This window comes from Myotis yumanensis, unplaced genomic scaffold (genome assembly GCF_028538775.1).
Source record: "Myotis yumanensis isolate MYYU_CA2020_CCGP unplaced genomic scaffold, mMyoYum1.0.hap1 SCAF_1, whole genome shotgun sequence".
NCBI lineage: Eukaryota > Metazoa > Chordata > Mammalia > Chiroptera > Vespertilionidae > Myotis > Myotis yumanensis.
Genome location: NW_027223752.1, coordinates 237,153,630 through 237,171,911, shown reverse-complemented (window position 1 = coordinate 237,171,911; position 18,282 = coordinate 237,153,630). Strand labels below are relative to the sequence as shown.

Here is an 18,282-nt window from a genome sequence, read left to right as displayed (position 1 = left end):
GTCTGTAACACCAGGGTCAGACCTGACAGCTCACAGGCCTGTTGTTCTTCGGATGTTTACATCAGAGGGGAGAGCCTGCAGGCCCCCAGGTGGGCCGCGTCGGAGCGCGTGCTCCTGAACACGGGCCTGTTTCTGAGGCCTGCGCTGCAGCGTGACCCTTCCCGCGACTCGGCCGCCATCGAGGTGACCCGCTCACCTTCTGGCCTTTTCATTCCAGACCCGGGAGCAGCTGCAAGCGGATCTGCTGAGGTGTCAGGCCAAAATCGAGGACTTGGAGAAGCTGCTGGCCGAGAGGGGTCAGGTGAGCACAGTGGCCGTGTGATGTCCCTGGGGCCTGGGGCCGAGGGGGCTCTGCCGCCCTGCCGTTCACTCCTGAGACATTAGAGGGAAAAGCACTCGCGGAACCCAGGCAAGAACAACCCCACGAGGCGGCCTGCGTGTGGGCCTTTAAAAACTCACAATTCCGAAACTCTAACTTGGCTCACTTTTTGTTCGTTTGCACAAAAATAGGACACAATTCCAAAAGCAAAGTGGTGACCAAAATCTTTTTTGACTTGCATCTGAAGAAAAGCTGCCATTGACGCCAAAGAGTTAATTGTGAAAATGAGCTGGGCCCGCCACTAGCTGTCAATCTCAGCAGAGGCCCCGCCCCCGCCCAGGTCTCCTCGCTGTGACTGTCTCAGATTAGTGCCACCTCTGCACTGGGTCAGGCCTGGGGACAGCAGGACACGGGAGAGGGGCCAAGCCAGACCTGTCCCTTAGGGTGGGGAGCACCCTAACTGCTGGGGAGAAGGGAGCCCGGAGCCACTGGAGCAGAGGAGGGAAGAGGGAGTATCTTTCTGTATTCATTCGCCCACCCGCTGTCTTCCCTGAGCACTGGCTGTGTGCCAGGCACCGTGCCAGGCGCTGGGGACACACAGTGACAGGATGGGCTGACCTGGGTGGGACGTGGTCAGGGTGGCACGGCCGGGGGCCTAGGGTGAGCACAGGGGTGTCGCTGTCGGGATGCTGGCCGGTGGGCTGCAGCGAACCAGCAGGAGAGGGGGTCTGCGGGCCGACCTGGTCACGGTCACAGAGCGGCTGTTTCTCTGTCGCTGATACAAACCCCGGTCCCTGTGCTTTTGGGGACATGAGTCGGGGAGCAGGGTTGTTCCGCAAACCAGCCGCTCCTCTCTCTGGGGTTAAAGGTGAGGGGCCAGCGAGGTCGTTCTAGCTGCTGCCCTCTTCCGGCCTTCCCAGGGAAAGCCCCTCCCCCGTGGCCTTCCTTGTGGCCACTGTGGCTGGGCCGTGCGCCACCTCAGGGAGTGTGACATGCCCAGTGCTTTTCCGCAGGATTCCCAGTGGGTGGAGGAGAAGCAGCTGCTCATGAGAACCAACCAGGAGCTGCAGGAGAAGGTACGTGCGCCAGCGCCTCCCGCGCCAGCCTCCCTGGCAGCACCCCAGGGCCTTCCTTATGTTCATTCATCAGAGCCCAGTTCCTGGGGGCTCCCGGCCCCTGGTCCTGGCTCTGTCCTGGGGAGGGCAGCAGGGCTGACCTGGACCTTCCCCAGGGCACCTGCTGACAAGGTCACGTGTCTGTCCGGATGGGGCTTCCCGAGCCCTTCCCCCTCCCAGGGGCGGGCCTACAACACTGATCGACTGGCTGTCCTGGCCTGGTTCATGGGCTGGAGGCCATGGTGCTGGCAGGGCTGAGCCTGCCCTCCCTCTCCGGTCATGGCAGTTTCCAGAACTCTCTCCAGGAGTTGGCTTGGGGAAATAGGTCTCATGCTTTGCAATAGACCTTAATTTTTTCCTAACCTGTGTACAATTCAGTGAGTCGTGCAGCCATCACCACAGTGCAGGTTCAGGGCGTTTCCCGCCCTCCCCCATAAAGAGCCCTCATGCCCACTGCAGTCCCTCCCCCCCACCATCCCCGGCCCTGGCAGCCACCATGGACTTTCTGACCCTCCAGGTCTGCCTTGCTGCACCTTCCATGCTGGGGGACCAGACCTGGGTAGGCCTGGCGTTAGGCGTCCTAGATGCCAGGGCTGGAGAGGCCTGGCCTGGCCCGGGGGCGGGGCGGGGCCTCGGTGCAGCCCCAGCTCTGCACTGACCCCTTGTGGCCGTTCGCTGTCCTGTGTTACTTCGCACATTTGGGCCGCTGTCCTGTGAGGTGGCCCTGTGCGTTGGGAGAGCGGTTCTGTCCTGCTCGCTCAATTCCAGGAGCCACAGAAAGCTCCTGTACTGTTTCCACATGTCCGCTGGGGGCGGGGCCCCCTCTCCCGTACCCCTCGCGTGAGGTCAGAGTGACCGTGACGGACAAGGTCCTCAGCTCCGTGAGCTTCTCAGTCCTGCAGCCGGGAACTCGGGTGCTGTTCTCCTTGGAAGCCACTGAGTACAGAGCAGTTAGCAGCTTGGTCAGAGGCTCCGGGGGGCGGGGGGCGCGGGGGGGAGCTGGAGGACAGCCAGCATGACCTTCCCAGGGCCTGGGGCCTCCAGCAGGTGCTTCCTCTGTGGCCGCTGGACTCGCCCGGATTAGAACATGGACAGGCTCGGGGGTCACTCTCCCTTCCCCACCATCAACCTCAGGGAAGGGACTTCCTCGCTCTGGGCCTCCGTGTCCCCATCATCCATTTATTCAGCAAATAGAGGAGGCGGCCCTTCTCTGGGCCGGGCTCAGGGCCGACCCGGGTCCCGCACCAGCCCAGCTCCTCGCCGTGGCCCCTTCCCACCCCGCCCTCCTGGTCAGGGGACACGCCTCTCGTGGCCCTGGGAGGGACAGCGGCGCTGCCCACTGAGCCGCAGCTCTTTCTGCTCTAGGTGTACCGGCTGGAGGTGGAGGAGCGCCAGCTGAAGAGCGACATGCAGGACGCGCGGGACCAGAACGAGCTGCTCGAGTTCAGGGTGCTCGAGCTCGAAGTAAGGGACTCTCTCTGTTGTAAGCTCTCAAACGGCGCAGACATTCTCTTTGAGCCCAAACTGAAATTCCTGTAACGCTCCCGGACGCCCCGAGCATGTGGAAAGGGGACGCGACCCAGTGGTTTCTTTCTTTTTTCTCTCCCTTTTAAAAACCTGTATGTTCAGAATGATTTCACTGCCTTAATGTTCTGGAGGGAATGCTCGCCGCAGTCCTGGGACCTGTACCAGAGCTCATCTATTTATTGCCTACGGCTTGTTTTGCACTTAATAAAATAATTTGTTTTTGCAATATTTTGCCTTTTTTATTTGTGTTTCATTTCCACAACGACTTCTTTCCTGCATGCCGGTCGCCTGGTGCGCATTCTGCAGGCCCGGCCACCGCCCTGGTGTAGGTAGTGACACTTTTAAAGCGGCCGCGCAAGCTGTGCGTGGCGCCTCCCGAAACAGCAGGTTCCGAGCCTCTGTAGTGTGGGTCCTGCTAGCCTGACCCGCTTTCTGTTGGCCAAGGTAAACACAGGTAAGTGAGCCGGGGAAGAGGAGGAACTCGCAGAGGCAGTTCAGGAAACTCCTCATGTTGCTTCAACTCTTTCCTCCAGTGAGTACAGACCTGGGCATCGCAGCTCTGGGCTAAAAAGTCACTCAACTACAGCTGACAGCCACGCCTCAGCCCAGAGGGTGACTGAACATTGTACACGGTAGACATCGTGGGGTTTTTGTTTGTTTGCTTTTAATATATATTTTCATTAATTTCAGAGAGGAAGGGAGAGGAAGAGAGAGATAGAAACATCAATGATGAGAGAGAATCATGGATTGGCTGCCTCCTGCACGTCCCACACTGGGGATCAAGCCCACAACCCGGGCATGTGCCCTGACCAGGAATGGAACCGTGACCTCCTGGTTCATAGGTCGATGCTCAGCCACTGAGCCACGCCGGCCGGGCTAGACATCGTGTTAAACCTTCAGTTGCTCCCCACTGCACAGAGTCGGGCCTCGTGTGACACTGGCGATGGTTTCATGGCTTCCCACGGAAATCTTCCCGTCACTAGCGCCTCGCTGCCACTCACTTCCTAGTCCTTCCTGTTTCCGCTGAACACTCGCCGACATCCTCGACATCTCCTGCGTTTGTGACGGTTCCCTGCAGGACAGGCTCCGCTGTCCCTCTGCGTGCGCGGGACCCGCAGGGCCACGTTTCTGACTTTGCTTTCTCCTCCCGGCTTCCGTTTCAGTTCTGTTTGCTAGAACCTAGCGTCTGGTCCTTGGTCGCTGGCCTGGACCACGGCGGGGTCTCAGGAACCAGCGTGACTGCCCGTGGCTCTCGCTCATGAGAGCTGGTGTTTCATTTGTGCGGCAGAAATCGGAAGTTACTCGAGGTTGAGGGCGTCATGAATACCTCGGCCCTGTTAGGAAACCTTTTATGGGTCTTTGTTATTCATCGTTCTCCTGAGCATTCTACCAGCATTGCTCAGTTTACTAGAATTTTCTTCAGGTGTCTCCACTGTCCTTCAGAGCCATTAGAATTTTCTAACTTCCATTCATATGAAATAGGAGCTTTCTCTTACGACCTTTTCTATGGAGATTCCATTTAAGTGGGTAGAAAGGCATCCACTGGATGGAGCAATTGCAAATTCTGTCTTTTGGCTTACCAGGCAGATCAGGTTTCTCTAAACTGTTTCAAGCCCAGGTGAGAAGGAAACTAATTGAATGAATGACTTCCTCTCTCCTTTATCTGCTGCCCACCATTTCCCTAAACGAGGCCCATTGGCTACACTCCTCACCTCAGTGGTAAGGGAGCCCATGACTCCAGTAGGCCCTGCAGGTGTGGTCCGACAGCGTGTTACCTCACTGCAGCCCGAGAAAAGGGGCGGTGTGGGTTCAGGGGAGCATGTGGGAAGGCCCCTGCTGGCCGGCCTGTCCGTGGCTCCTGGAGTGAGGGCAGCGCCAGGGAGGAAATCTTTGAGACCAGAGGACTGTTCGCCGCTGGGCTCTATTCCTGTGAGCGACTGGGCTGCTCCTGTCCTTTCTAAAAACGTGCCACTTCGTGGTGATGAATAAGAGCCTCTTCTGGGAAAACGCTTGCTTTTCCCTCCTTGGTCACTGAGATCTGACTCCATCCAAGGCAGGAATGGGGTGACCACTGGTGTGTGCGCGCGGTTAAAAAACACCTTGAAACAACTGGATGAATCAGCAGATTATATGAAAAGTATGTGGAGCCAGGGTCCCAGCCCTGCCGCTCACTCCGTCTCCTTGTCTAAGATGAAAGCGATACGCCTGCCTCGTGGGGTTGTGTGAGGATCACCGGGCACTGCATACTCGGTGGCCTTTGGCACTTGTTACCAGTGGTGGCCTTTGGCACTTGTTACCAGTATGAAACATTCCGTATTTGCTGATGTGTGAGCCTTCCTGGCTCCCCTCTCCCCGGGGTCCTCAGTTAACCATTTCTTCCCAGCCGAAGAGGTCAGAGGCGAACAGGTGTCCACAGGAGGCCGCGCTGTTCCGTCGACGAGGATGCGTAGTCTGAATGGGCGCTTTTTAGGAGCATCTTTGCCCACTGGAAATCGTTAGTTTGTGCCAAGTAACGTGGGGGAAATGGCAAGTGGAAACTAATTCAATAAAGTCCTGTGTTTAAACCAAATCTTCTCCCCAGGAGAGAGAGCGGAGGTCGCCCGCGTTTAACCTCCAAATCGCCAGCTTCCCCGAGAACCACAGCAGCGCCCTCCAGCTGTTCTGCCACCAGGAAGGAGTTAAGGTAGCGTGCCAGGGGCTGGGGTGCGGGGCAGGGCTGGGAGGAGAGGGGGTGCCTCCGCTGCGGCCCAGGGCAGCTCGATGCCAGGGATAGAATGCGTTTTCATAAGTGACCCCTGCCCCCCGCCCCATCCTGAAAGTCATAGTTCATTATTTCAGCGAGTCACCAATGGCTACCCTGTTTGTTTCCCACGATAAAAGAACAGAGACGTGGGAGGTGGCCTTGAGTGCCGACCCTAGCCCCGGCCCGTAACCTCCCTGACCTTCCGTCTCCTCTTCGTCTGTGAGACCTGGGCGGGTCCGTTAACCGAGAGGAGCACTCGGTGTGGTGCCCGTCAGGCAGGGGCGCCGTGGCCAGGGCGGCTGTGGTTGTCTAACAGCCCGGTGTTTGTCCTGCTCCCGGAGGCGGGTAAGACCTTCCATGGGCACAGAGACGGTGCTCCTGGCCCACAGGCTGCCATGGCCGCTCTGGAAAGCAGGGACCTAACACGCAGCACCCTGTCCCTATAAGAGGAGGAAGGGGAGGCGCGTGGGGAGCAGTGAGGACTGTGGCCCGAGAGCCTGGCGCCACGTGCTCTGTCGCTCACTCAGAAATGGCCGTTGCGTCTCTTCCAGGACGTGGATGTGTCCGACCTGATGAAGAAGTTAGACATCCTGGGCGATAACGGGGTAACTATGAGCGACTGGCTCTGGGCTCTGTGTTCTCGTTGTGGTTCGGGTGTACTGTGTGGCTTTTGTTCTGTTTTCCTTTCTTCCTCATGTAAGAGATTGAATACGCACAACGTAAGGCTCCACCCCCCGCCGCCGGCCGTGTTCCCTGGGGGTGGCTGGGTCCGCACTCCTCAGAAGTGGGGTTCTTGCCAGAAGTGGGGTTCTCCGGTTAGCTCGTCCTCCGAGCCCGTGAGTGATGAGGGGGGAAGCATAAGAATGAATCCCCAGAGAGAGATAGTGGAGTCCCCCAAGATTTCTGAAATCACAAAGCGAGATTTTTACTTTCCTAAAAGGTTGGCTTGGTGCCACCCTGTGACAGGTTCCCAAGCAGAAGGCCGGACCTCAGAGAGGACGTCTCTGCCATTAAAAGCTGACCTTGAGAGGGTGGGGGCTGACCTTGAGGGGTGGGGCTGACCTTGCGGGGTGGGGCTGACCTTGAGAGGGTGGAGGACAGGCTCAGAGAGGACCTGTCAGTTGTCTAGAGCGGAAGGTCTTCGGGAGCCCGTACCAAACGCCCTTGCCGGTTTTGTGTTTTAGAATCTGAGAAACGAAGAGCAGGTGGCCATCATCCAGGCCGGGACCGTGCTCGCGCTGTGTGAGAAGGTAGAGCCCCCGCACCGCACTGCACTCGCGTCTGGCTTCGGGTGCAGGCCCGTCTGTCCGTCTGTCGGTCTGCCCTTTGGTCCGCTGCATGCGCTGGTGCACGGCTCCTGTTTCCTGATGGCGGGTCACTCGCGCCGACTGTGGAGGGAAGTGAACCCCCGCAGGCACCTCCCGACCTGGGTGTGTTTCCTCCGGCCTGGCCCCGCCCCGGTTTGCATGGCCGTGAACCCCTCACACTCCCAGGTTTATCCTCCCATGAGCTCCCCTCGCTGAGCCGCCCCCGCTGTCCGCCGGGCGGCCACGCCATAGTCTTCCCTCCGCGTAAGACATTCAGGCATTTCCACTTCCTTTCCATTTACCGCCTCGGTGGCGACAGCATGTCCGTAAGTCTCATCTCCCATTTAACCGCCCGCGGGTAGGTCCGGAAGCGGACCGGCTGGTGAAGGCGAGCGGGTTCTGAGCACTTGGTCAGCTCGGTTTCCGGGCAGCGCTGCCCGCGTGGCCCGGGACGCTGGCTTCTCCCCGGCAGAGCTGAGGACCTGGGCCTGCCTGGCCTGTGGCTGCGGTCCGTCTGGTTCCTGTCACCCCCACGCGCTTCCTCCAGCCTCTTCCGGCTGCTGCCCATCTGCCCCGACCCCCAGGATCCACCAGGCTGCTCAGCCTGGCGCCACGCTGTGTCCTGACCACAAAGAACTGCGTCAGCCTCCTCCCCACCCCCACACCCCCACCAGCTCCTCCCCTTACTACCAGCTCCTCCCCCCGCCAGCTCCTCCCCTTCCTACCAGTTCCTCCCCCCGCCAGCTCCTCCCCTTCCTACCAGCTCCTCTCCTTCCTGCCAGCTCCTCCCCCGTGCCAGCTCCTCCCCCTCCACCAGCTCCTCCCTTCCTGCCAGCTCCTCCCCCGCCAGCTCCTCCCCTTCCTGCCAGCCCCTCCCCCGTACTAGCTCCTCCCCCTGCCAGCTCCTCCCCCGCACTAGCCCCTCCCCCCGCCAGCCCCTCCCCCCGCCCCCTCCCCCGCACCAGCTCCTCCCCCGTACTAGCTCCTCCCCCCGCCAGCTCCTCCCCCACCAGCTCCTCCCCCCAGCTCCTCCCCCTACGCCAGCTCCTCCCCCTGCCAGCTCCTCCCTCCCCTGCCAGCTCCTCCCTCCGCCAGCTCCTCCCCTTCCTGCCAGCTCCTCCCCTTCCTACCAGCTCCTCTCCCCGCCAGCTCCTCCCCTTCTGCCAGCTCCTCCCCTGCCAGCTCCTCCCCTTCTGCCAGCTCCTCCCCTTCCTGCCAGCTCCTCCCCTTCCTGCCAGCTCCTCCCCTTCTGCCAGCTCCTCCCCCGCCAGCTCCTCCCCTTCTGCCAGCTCCTCCCCTTCCTGCCAGCTCCTCCCCTTCCTGCCAGCTCCTCCCTCTGCTGCCAGATCCCACGCGGGTGGGTGGGAGCGGGAGCTGCTCCTGTTGAGGATCCCAACTCTGCCAGGTGGACGGGGTCCAGCTCCCGTTTGGGACAATTTTGGGGACTGGACTTAGGTGTTTTCACGCCCTGCCACATGTCTCGAGCAAAGTGAAATGCTCAGGAGTTGCTCTCTCCCCTAGAGAGAGTGTGGGTGCTGAGAGTGAGCCCCCCAAACAGTGGGACCCGCCGAGAGCAATGACAGGACAGCTGGGGTGACCGCCGTGGGCTGGCTCAGGACCCAGGGTTTTCCTGGGACGTGGGCATCTCAGAGCCGAAATGGGGACGGTCCCCACCAGACAGACAGTGTGGACGGGCGGCCGGGCCGCGAGCTGGTCACCCTGCAGAGCGGTTCTCCGCGGGTCAGAGGCCCCGCCGCCTCCTCCGTCAGCCCCTCGGCCGGTCACACGCAGTTTAAAGGCGTCACTCACACCAGTGCCCGGCGGACAGGGCCGCGGCAGTGTTCTGGTTGGAGGCGCAGACCTGCTTCCTGGGCGAGCGTGGACCTCGGGGACCTCGCTGAGGCCTCCTCCCGTCACCGCGGGGAAGCCCGCCCCGTCTCAGCGCCCAGACCTTCCTGGTCAGGGGAGTCCGAGGTCAGGAACCAGGCCTAGGCCCCCCCCACCCAGGTGGCACGTGCCCCGCAGAGAAGCCGGACACGGGCCGGAGGGTTACAGGTGATGGGGGGTCACACCTCTCCCCCTCAAGTTCAAAACTCATCTGAAAAGTCCCTGTTCCCGCCGGCGACGCGGGATCGGAGAATGTGACTTCGGGGCCGCGGTCAGACCTGCTCATGGCCGGCCTGGAGCCTGGGGTCAGGCCCGGGCCCCCTGACGGGGAGGTCGGTGGAGGGTCCGCCCTGCAGGGTGGGCTGCGGGAGCCGGGGGTGGGTGCACCTGCCGGGCTCCCAGACTCCTCCAGGCCCGGGGGGCGCCCTCGCCACCGCCCACCCAGCCCCTGGCCCCCACGCCCGGAGCGAGGCCCCACGGACATGGCCGACTCCGATTGGAGCTGGCGTCCTCGCCTGCCCGCGGGGCTTGGGGCCCGACTTCTGTCCTGGCGCCCTCACCCGCCCGGAGCGGGACCGTCTGGCTCCTTCGTGTGCCCAGCACGCACCCCCCTGCGGTGTGGCCGGAAGGAAACCTGGCGTCACATCCTACAAAGCCTGTCTGAGAGCAGCGGGCCCTGGTCGCGGCAACGCGATGCCCCCATTTTAGTTCATTCACCTCGTGGCTGCTCACGTTAGGACATGAGAAACAGAATCGTCTCCCCGTCAAAAATACACTCTCCTGTTCCTCAGACACCACACGCCGCTCGGCAGAGCCCCCGAGGTGGGTGTGGGCCCCGCGTCTGCGCTGGCCCTGGGCCTGTGGGGCCTGAGCCTGTTCCCTCTGCGGGCCGGCACCCCCACCGGACCCGCCCCCTCGCCACCTCCTTCGTTCAGCAAATGCTGCTGAGGCGGCCCTTCCTGCCAGGCCTGTGCGGGGCCGGCACCCCCACCGGACCCACCCCCTCGCCACCTCCTTCGTTCAGCAAATGCTGCTGAGGCGGCCCTTCCTGCCAGGCCTGTGCGGGGCCAGGGTGTCTGACAGAACGTGTCCCGTGTGGCCCCTCAGGGGAGCGTGTGACAGGCATTCACCGAGGACGTGGGGATCCGTGGGGTGCCTGACCCCAGGGACGCAGGCAGCAGGGCCGGCTTCCTGGAGGGGCAGCAGCTAGCGCAGGCCTGGGGCTGGGGCGGGGTGGGGAGAGGTGGCGAGTTCGGGGCAGAGAGAGCAGCAGGTGCAAAGGCCCTGGGGCAAGGGCCGCGTGGCCTGTCTGTGGGCCTGAGGTCGTCGGGAGTGATTGGGGTGCGGATGCCCTTGGGGCTTTAAGCAGGAGCAGGGGCAGATGCATGTCCGTGAGGGAGCTGGTGGGCTGGGGGGCTGGCAGGAGAGGTCCAGGGAGCCTGGAGCTGAGGGGCCGAGCTGGGTGGGGACAGGGGCTGAGGGGGGGGGGCATGTGGGAGGGCTTGGGGGGGGCGCAGAAACAGCAGGGAAAGGTGGGGAGCCAGGGTGCTCCCAGCGTCCGGGTTTGGGTGAGATGGGGCCTGGGAGGCGTGGAAGGAGCTGCGCACAGGGGGGTGGTGGGCGGCCTGGGGCTGGAGACACTTCAGAGGAAGCAGAGAGCAGGGGTCGGGCAGGGGAGGGGGCCCAGAATGAGGGGAGCAGGAAGGGGAGCACCCGGCAGCTGGGCATCGGGAAAGGGTCAGGTCCGCAGGCAGCAGGGACAGGGAGGGGGGCTGCCGGCTTTGCAATGAGGCCAGACGCACACACTCCCACCTGTTGTCCAGCCCGAACCCCACACCCCCCCACGGGCCAGGGCACCTGGGCCTGTGGTCCTCCCCCGTCGCTGAGGTGGACTCCGCACAGGACTCACCTGCATGCCCACAGCCTGGGAAACAGCGGCCGCCGCCCTCAGCCCTCGGCAGCTGTGCCCGCCGCCCTCAGCCCTCGGCAGATGTGCCCGCCGCCCTCAGCCCTCGGCAGCTGTGCCCGCCGCCCTCAGCCCCTCGGTAGCTGTGCCCACCGCCCTCAGCCCTCGGCAGCTGTGCCCGCCGCCCTCAGCCCCGCGCACACTGGTACTGGGCACATGTGGGACGCTCAGGCCCTCGCAGCTGCACCCCCTGCCTGGCTGGACCCCTCTCCTGCCTGCATCCGTGGTGCACTGGCTGCTCAGACATGCCTGGGGGAGAGGGGCTGCAGGGGCCAGTGCTGAGGTTTGGGTTCAAAATCCCCGCTCCCCGCCGTGTGATCTTGGACAAGGGACTTACCCCCAGGTCCTCACCTGTAAGATGGGGCGAGGCTGGCGTCTCCCCGGGACGGCTGTGAGGGCGGAGGAGGTCCGGGCTGCAGCCACCTGCACAGCACACGGCAGAGCAGCCTCGGTGCCGATCCCGCCGGCTGCCGAGTCCAGGTGCCCCACTCGCAGCCGTCCACCTCGGGCCCACCACGCGCTAGGAGGCTCCCACACCACGCGTGCCCACTGCCTCCAGTACTCACGGGCTCGCCCGGGTAACCCCCACACCCATCCACAGGCACGTGCCCCCACGCGTGTGTCCATGACCCGGCCGATCCCTGAGCAAACAGCTGGAACATCTGTAGAGACGGAAATTCCATCCCGAGGACCCCCCTGGGCGTGACGGGGCCTCACCCTCTGGGACCCAGGAGCCCCTCTGGGAGGAGGCCCCGCACGCCCGCCTGGCGGAAGCCCGGGTGCGGGTCCTCATGCCGCCCCCGTCCTGCTCTCTTCCAGTGGCTGAAGCAGATAGAGGGCACTGAGGCGGCCCTGACCCAGAAGATGCTGGACCTGGAGAAGGAAAAGGTAAGCGCCGGAGCCGGAGGAGGCGGCTGGAGGGGCTCAGGTGCCTCCCCGTCCCCTCGCCCCAGGAAGCCTGGGGTGCATTTTCCCGTTACTTATTCGCACGCGTTTCTCTGGCTTTTGCCCTGGTGCCGTCCGGGTAATGAATGATCATCCGTCCACTTCACTATTCACTTACTATATGTTTCGGGCGTCTCTGCTGTCCGGGCCTGGTTCAAAGGTTCAGTTCCGAAAGCGGGGCACCTGCTGCCGGGAGCGGCCCCCAAGCCCATGGGGCCGCGTGCTCATGAGTGACAGCCACGGTGCGGCGTGAAGTCAGGGGAGGCACTCGGGATACAGAGGCGCTTGGCCCAGGGCTCCGGGGACGTGCAGACAGGACCCAATCCTCACTGATCCCCTTCCATCAGTTTCCTTAGCGATAAGTGGGTTCCATCTCCGCCTCGTGGGGCCGAGAGAGCCCAGATGCACAGCCTGTTTCTGCCCAGTGCTGGGCGCATGCGGGCACCTGTGGGCAGCCGGACAGGGCGAGGGAGCCAGGCGGGGGTGTCAGGAGAGAGGATGGTTGAGCCTTCTGAGACCAGCGAGTTTTCTCAGTAGAAATGAGAAGCAAGGAAGGAGGGGATGGGAAGCACAGGCCTGGCACCGTGTGTGGTGTGGGAAGACCCTGAGCTGGAATCCCAGGGCCTGTGTTTTCAGTCCTGTCTGTCACCAGGCAACTAGGCATCCAGCACGAGGCTGTGGTCCACTCGGGCCCTCTGTTTCCTCATCAGTAAAGTCAAATGGCTACAGCGTAGGCGCTCTAACTCTGAGTGATTTGTGATTAGGGATGGTGCTTGGGCTGAGAGTGGGACCTGGAGGGCGGGGGAGGGAGCGTGGGGCAGTGACACTCATCGGGAGGTGGTGGCGCCGGTCACGTGGGGTAGGACTGCCTCTGGGAAGGACTGAGATGGTCTGCAGGAGCCTCAGGATGTGGCAAGAGGAACAGAAAGGATTCCTGGGATCCAGGTTCCTTCTCTGCAGTCAGGCACCCACTAGGACAGGAGCCCTGACCCAGGTTTCTGGGCCTGTGAGGCTCCCGCCGGACAACTCAGACAGGGAGCCAGCAGGCAGCCCCCCCATCCCTCTCACCGGCGGCCCCGACCCCCTCCCCAACCTGGGGACACGCACGTAGCCGAGGGCAGGAGGTCGGCTCTGAAGGCCGCACTGCAGCGGTTCCTCGTGCTCCTGACCGGGCGCCTCCTCTCTCAGGACCTGTTCAGCAAGCAGAAGGGCTACCTGGAGGAGGAGCTGGACTACAGGAAGCAGGCCCTGGACCAGGCTCACCTGGTAGGACCGGGGTGGGTTGGGCACCGTGGCTTTTTAGACTCGACAGTGGAGGCCGCGTTTTCCGCGGGCTGAGACCGCATTCCGAGTCCTCACCCGTGCCGTGTGGGGGCCGTGAAAACGCCACCTCCACGCTGGGCCGGGAATGACGCACAGATGGATGGGCGATTTTTCCCGATCAATCATGACTTTCACACATAGTCAGCTTGGTGGCTTCTTTAGACATGCTTGTCCAGTTCCAGCAATCATTTCAGACGGATGAAAAACACGCACACCCTCTTTCTTATGTTTGTTTATACTTAAATATTTATTTATGCTTAAAACCGCAAAGCAGCCTGGCCGGTGTGGCTCAGGGGTTTAGTGTCGACGTATGAACCAGGAGGTCACGGTTCAGTTCCTATTCAGGGCACATGCCCGGGTTGCAGGCTCGATCCCCAGTGGGGGACATGCAGGAGGCAGCGATCCATAATTCTCTCTCTTCATTGATGTTTCTCTCTCTCTCCCTTCCTCTCTGAAATCAATCAATCAATCAATCAATCAGTAAATAAATAAAAATAAATAAATAACCCTGCAAGGCAGTGTTCCTATGAAGAGGAAAGAGACAGTCACGGAGGAACAAGGGAGAGCAGTGAGCGGCCGCCTGGTCATCAGAACAAATGGCTCGCTGGGAGAGCTTTTGCTCTGTTGCTATTTTTTTTTAAAGATTTTTCCGGGAATCGAACTGGCAACCTGCAGTGCCCGGGACGATGCCCCACCCACTGAGCACCCCTGCCAGGGCCATTATTGCTCTTTGCCACAAGACTGGTTCTGGGCTTCCTGGTGCCCAGTGTAGAAGGTTGTGTTCAGGGTCCCATGTCTGTCAGATGCTCTGAGGACCCACAGCCAGGTGTGCGGGTGGCGGCCTTTCCAACGGCGAGAAGTGCAGGCCACGCCGTGCAGGGAGAGGCAGGCAGCGGACAGAGTGTGGGCACATCTTTGCCAGGTCCCTTGTCGTTGAAATCACTGTGCAGAATGGGTTCACCCCTAGGAAATGCCGTCAGTCACTGAAAACACTCAAAACTCCTGTTTCCACGAGTGTCTCCAGGGAGACGGAGAGCAGGCGGCGGGGCCCAGCTCAGGCGGGAGCTCTGCGCGTGAGGCTGGTCCAGCGCGACCCTCGTCTTGTCCGTTTCCACCCAAACGGACGCCTTTCACTGAGAGGCTCCGAGCCGGGGTGCCAGGGCCGCAGGAGAGCCGGGGCTGGGACGACCGAGCCCCCGCCCTGCCAGGTCTTGCTTCTGGGCCCACAACTTGAGAACAGAGTTTAAGGGGGATTCAAAACAGAAACGTCCTCACCCTTCTCTTGTCTTCTCCACAGCTTTGGTTTTCCCTGCAGTCTGGGTCCTTTTGCACGCCCTCCCCCCCCCCCCCCCCACACTCCCCGCCCCCTTGTCCCTGCACTTCAGGTCCTTTCTGACATGCAGCCCTGCCCTCGCCTAGAATTTCCCCCAAAGCCTGAGGAATGCGGCTTCAGGAGGTATTAGAGGAACTCAGGCCAAGGCAGTGCGGGGAGGTGGGGCGGGGGAGGGGAGGGGGGGGCAGGGGGGGAGGGCGGGGGCTGCAATAGAATAGGTTTGGGAAACTGAAGGATTTCGTGGTCCTTAGGATGCGGAAGGGAGGGCTGAGACGGGAGCGGAACATTAGCGACATCTGCAGAGCTCGCGGGCCAGGGGCCTCTTCCCAAGGGGCAGCTCGAAGAGAGGTGTTTCCCAAACACGTGGGGAAACCTTGGTGTCCACTGAGCACGCTCAGCCGGCTCCACAGCTACATTCACACCACAGACAGTGCTGAGGCCCAAGGGGATGCCAGGCCCGCATGAGACCGGCGCTGACGCAGCGCTAGGCTGGCTGCGTGGTCAGGGAAGCGATGTTCTGAGAGGGAGGCAGGGCTGTGCCTGGGGCAGCAGTGAGCCCGGCGGGCACACACTGCATCCCTCTGTCACTGAGCTGGGTGGTGGGGTCCTGGCTGGAGGCTGGCAACATGGGGATCCCCAGGAGCTGGGCCACCGAATGGAGAGGGCCGGCGCCAGCAGGCACAGGCAAACTCCACTCCGGGGACGCCACACGGGACCCTTCCGCACACCAGTGAGCAGGCCCCAGGGGTGGCCACCAGGGCAGAGAGGGAAGGGGATGAGGCCTGTGGGCGGAACCTGGTCCTGGCCCGATGGGCCGGAGTCCGCCAGGGGTTAGCACAGCTGTGCTGACGCTGAGGAGGCCGGAGGAGCCAGTGCCCACACAGCAGGAGAGGTCACCGCACTGCCCCTGCCCCACACCACCACTCGCCTCTTGTCCCTTTCCCCCCAAACTGGTGCCTGGCCTGTGCTGTCTTGGGGCCAGGAGCTATTCCGTAGGACGGGGTGCGCGTGGGCATCCAGGGGGCGGAGCAGGTAACTCCCTAGATGCTCCCATGAGGTAACTGCGTCTGAGTCTCGCTGTGGAGTTGAAAAGAGATGCCCTCTAGCGATAGAGCTCGGAGCTTTCCCAGGGTCCCGTGGGCCATGGATCGCGCATTCGCTTTGCTACAGAGGGCGTCTTCCTTCCTTAGGGCGCGGGGGTCACTTCAAACATCACCACTCATTGCGTGGGTTAAAGCTGCACTCCTACGCAGCCAGCTGAACCCCGAGTGTGAGCGATTTGAGACGTATTTCTCCCTCAGCACCGTGATGAAGGGGGACTTGCTCCCAAGGTCAGGGGTAAATTAAGAACCAGTTGAATCACACATTTTTAAAAAACATGTTTTTATTGAATTTTAGAGAGAGAGAGAAAGGAGAGGGAGAGGGAGAGGGAGGGAGAGATAGAAACATCAATGATGAGAGAGAATCACTGATTGGCTGCCTCCTGCACGCCCCTTACTGGGGATCAAGCCCGCAACCCAGGCATGTGCCCTGACGGAGAATCGAACTGTGACCTCCTGGTTCCTGGGTCAGTGCTCAACCACCGAGCCACACGGCTGGGCTGAATCACACAGTTACGGGGTTGTTATGATTATTTGTTCTTGTTGCCCTCGGATCGAGAAAGACACATTCTCAGGAATGTGTGCAGGGCGGGGGAACGGCTCCCTCGCCCCCTTGCCGGGGCTCCGGGCTGCCTGCTGGGTCCCTGCCCGGGCTCTGCCGCCCTGGGCTGCAGGGTCCTGGCCAGGGCGCTGGCCGGGACTGTCCACCCGTTTGTGACCGTCCACTGTCTGTGTGATCTGGCCACTCAGAAAATCCAGGAGCTGGAGGCCACGCTGTACGACGCGCTGCAGCAGGAGCCGGGCCAGAAGGCCAGCAGGGTGCTGAGCGCGGGCCAGCGGGAGGACCTGCAGGCCGCCGTGGAGAAGGTGCGCAGGCAGATCCTGAGGCAGAGCCGCGAGTTCGACAGCCAGATCCTGCGGGAGCGCATGGAGCTGCTGCAGCAGGCCCAGCAGGTGAGGCGGCGGCCACGGCCATGGCCACTCCTCAACCCCACGGGCCCTGTTGGCGCTCCTGTGCCTTAGTGTCCTAGCCCCAGCCGGCCTGCAGGGATATCTGCTGGGGCCACAGGCCATCACAGCTCCCTCTCGGGACCCTGTCCCTCTCCCTGCCAATTACCCCACACACACCCCTTCTTAACACGCAGCACAGCACCACCCCTCCCCCAAGACCCTCCTTGGCTCCCCATGGCCCAGAGGACACAGTCTGGGTTGCTTAGCCTGATATCCTGAGGGCCCTGCCCACCTCTACAAATGCACCGTTCTCCTCTCTCTCGCCACACCATTGTTTGTGATTTTTCTAATATCTATGTGCCAAGCACTGTTCCAGGACTGGGGGGTCCCGGGACCCTGGACTTTCAGGGCGAGACCCAGGCAGCCCTCAGCACCCTGGGCGAGTCTGGGTGGACACTGCAGCACGCCTGCCCCAGCCGTGTCCTCTGCCCTCGCTCCCTCCAGGGTCTGGCGCCACCTCAAATCGGTGATCCTGCCCAGGACACCTCCATTCCGTGGTCCAGTCTTTATTTTACGTTTTCAAGAGACCCTGTCTTAAGAGCACACACTGTAAAATTCTATTTCCGCTTCAGGAACAGGCAAAAGTCAGTCTTCAGTGAGTGAGATCAGACGGGGGGGGGGGGGGGGGGGGGGGGGGACCTGAGAGCGCCTCCTGGGGTGGGAAAGGCTCTCCTCTGGTCCGGGCGGGCGGTGGCGATGCCCGTCTGTGGGCGCGCACCAGCTAGTGGGCTGCCCACCCAGTGTCCGTGAGCTCGCGGCTGCTACGCTGCTCCTTGGCAAACAGGAGGGATCAGGGTTAGAACCTGAAGGTGTCACTTCTGATGCGTCCCGGGGTGTGTTTCAGAGAATCCGGGAGCTGGAGGCCATGCTGGAGGCGCAGCGGCGGCACCTGAAGGAACTGGAGGAAAAGGTGGGTGGGTGGTTCGAGCCCGGCCATGCAGGGCTTGTGCGACGTTAGCGGGAATCTTCTCTCCTGCCTGCTCCTGCTGCCGGCGAACGGCCGTCCCCAGCCACCCCTTCTCCGCCCTGTCCCCCCCAAATCCGCACGTCCAGGAACCAAGTAGCTGCTTTGAGCGTGCTTCTAGGGAAGAAAAGTGCAGTCTGGGATGAATTATGTGTGGGGGAGGGTGTGATGTCTTCTTTTCCCACAAAAGACCTTCCGCCATCACCGCACTGGGGAGGGCGAGGCGAGCTCTGTTGTGAGCGACACCCCAGCCACAGACGTTGGGTCTCTCCCGGGACCATTCACCTCCGTGACCTCTGTCTACGGACAGAGCCAGGGGCGTGTCCTTGGGAGTCTCTCCTCTCCCAGGAGAAGCGAGGCCAGCCTGTCACGTGCTCATACTCAGCCCCGTTTGTCTCCACAATTATTCCCATTTTATGGGTGAAACGGAGCCTGAGAAATTCAGACACTTGGCAGGACCCCAGGGCTGGAAGGGGCCACTCTGGAAACCCCTTACATCCTGTTTCTCTTTCCAACCCGAACCCCAGGGTCGATGTTCTTATGAAATGCTGCCCTTGAATTCCATACTACATGTCTTACATCTTTTTCTCTCTTTTCTTTTCTTTCTTGCCTCATTTTCTTTTGTCTTATTTTATAGTTTTTGTTCCTTTTTTTGTTTTTCTCACTAGCATTCATTCTGTGGCCTTGATGACTGCAGGGAGCCAAGACCTGGGGTTGGTATCCTTTCATCTATTCCAGTGGT

The 18,282-nt window shown here is 61.7% G+C and overlaps 1 protein-coding gene across 3 annotated transcripts in view; it reads left to right on the top strand.

Annotated features, from left to right (window-relative positions):
- The window catches only part of JAKMIP1 (janus kinase and microtubule interacting protein 1), a 65,853-nt gene that overhangs the window by 45,993 nt on the left and 1,578 nt on the right, over positions 1-18,282 (top strand). For 2 of the 3 annotated variants that reach the window (XM_070399591.1, XM_070399584.1), the window contains 11 exons: positions 218-301; positions 1,333-1,395; positions 2,800-2,898; positions 5,543-5,644; positions 6,256-6,309; positions 6,889-6,954; positions 11,684-11,752; positions 12,998-13,075; positions 16,316-16,519; positions 17,421-17,486; positions 18,209-18,253. In XM_070399591.1, coding sequence (XP_070255692.1) covers positions 218-301; positions 1,333-1,395; positions 2,800-2,898; positions 5,543-5,644; positions 6,256-6,309; positions 6,889-6,954; positions 11,684-11,752; positions 12,998-13,075; positions 16,316-16,519; positions 17,421-17,486; positions 18,209-18,253 — 930 coding nt within the window. Of the gene's footprint in view, positions 1-217; positions 302-1,332; positions 1,396-2,799; positions 2,899-5,542; positions 5,645-6,255; positions 6,310-6,888; positions 6,955-11,683; positions 11,753-12,997; positions 13,076-16,315; positions 16,520-17,420; positions 17,487-18,177; positions 18,254-18,282 lie in introns of all 3 variants that reach the window. The other variant, XM_070399601.1, reaches the window with a different exon arrangement.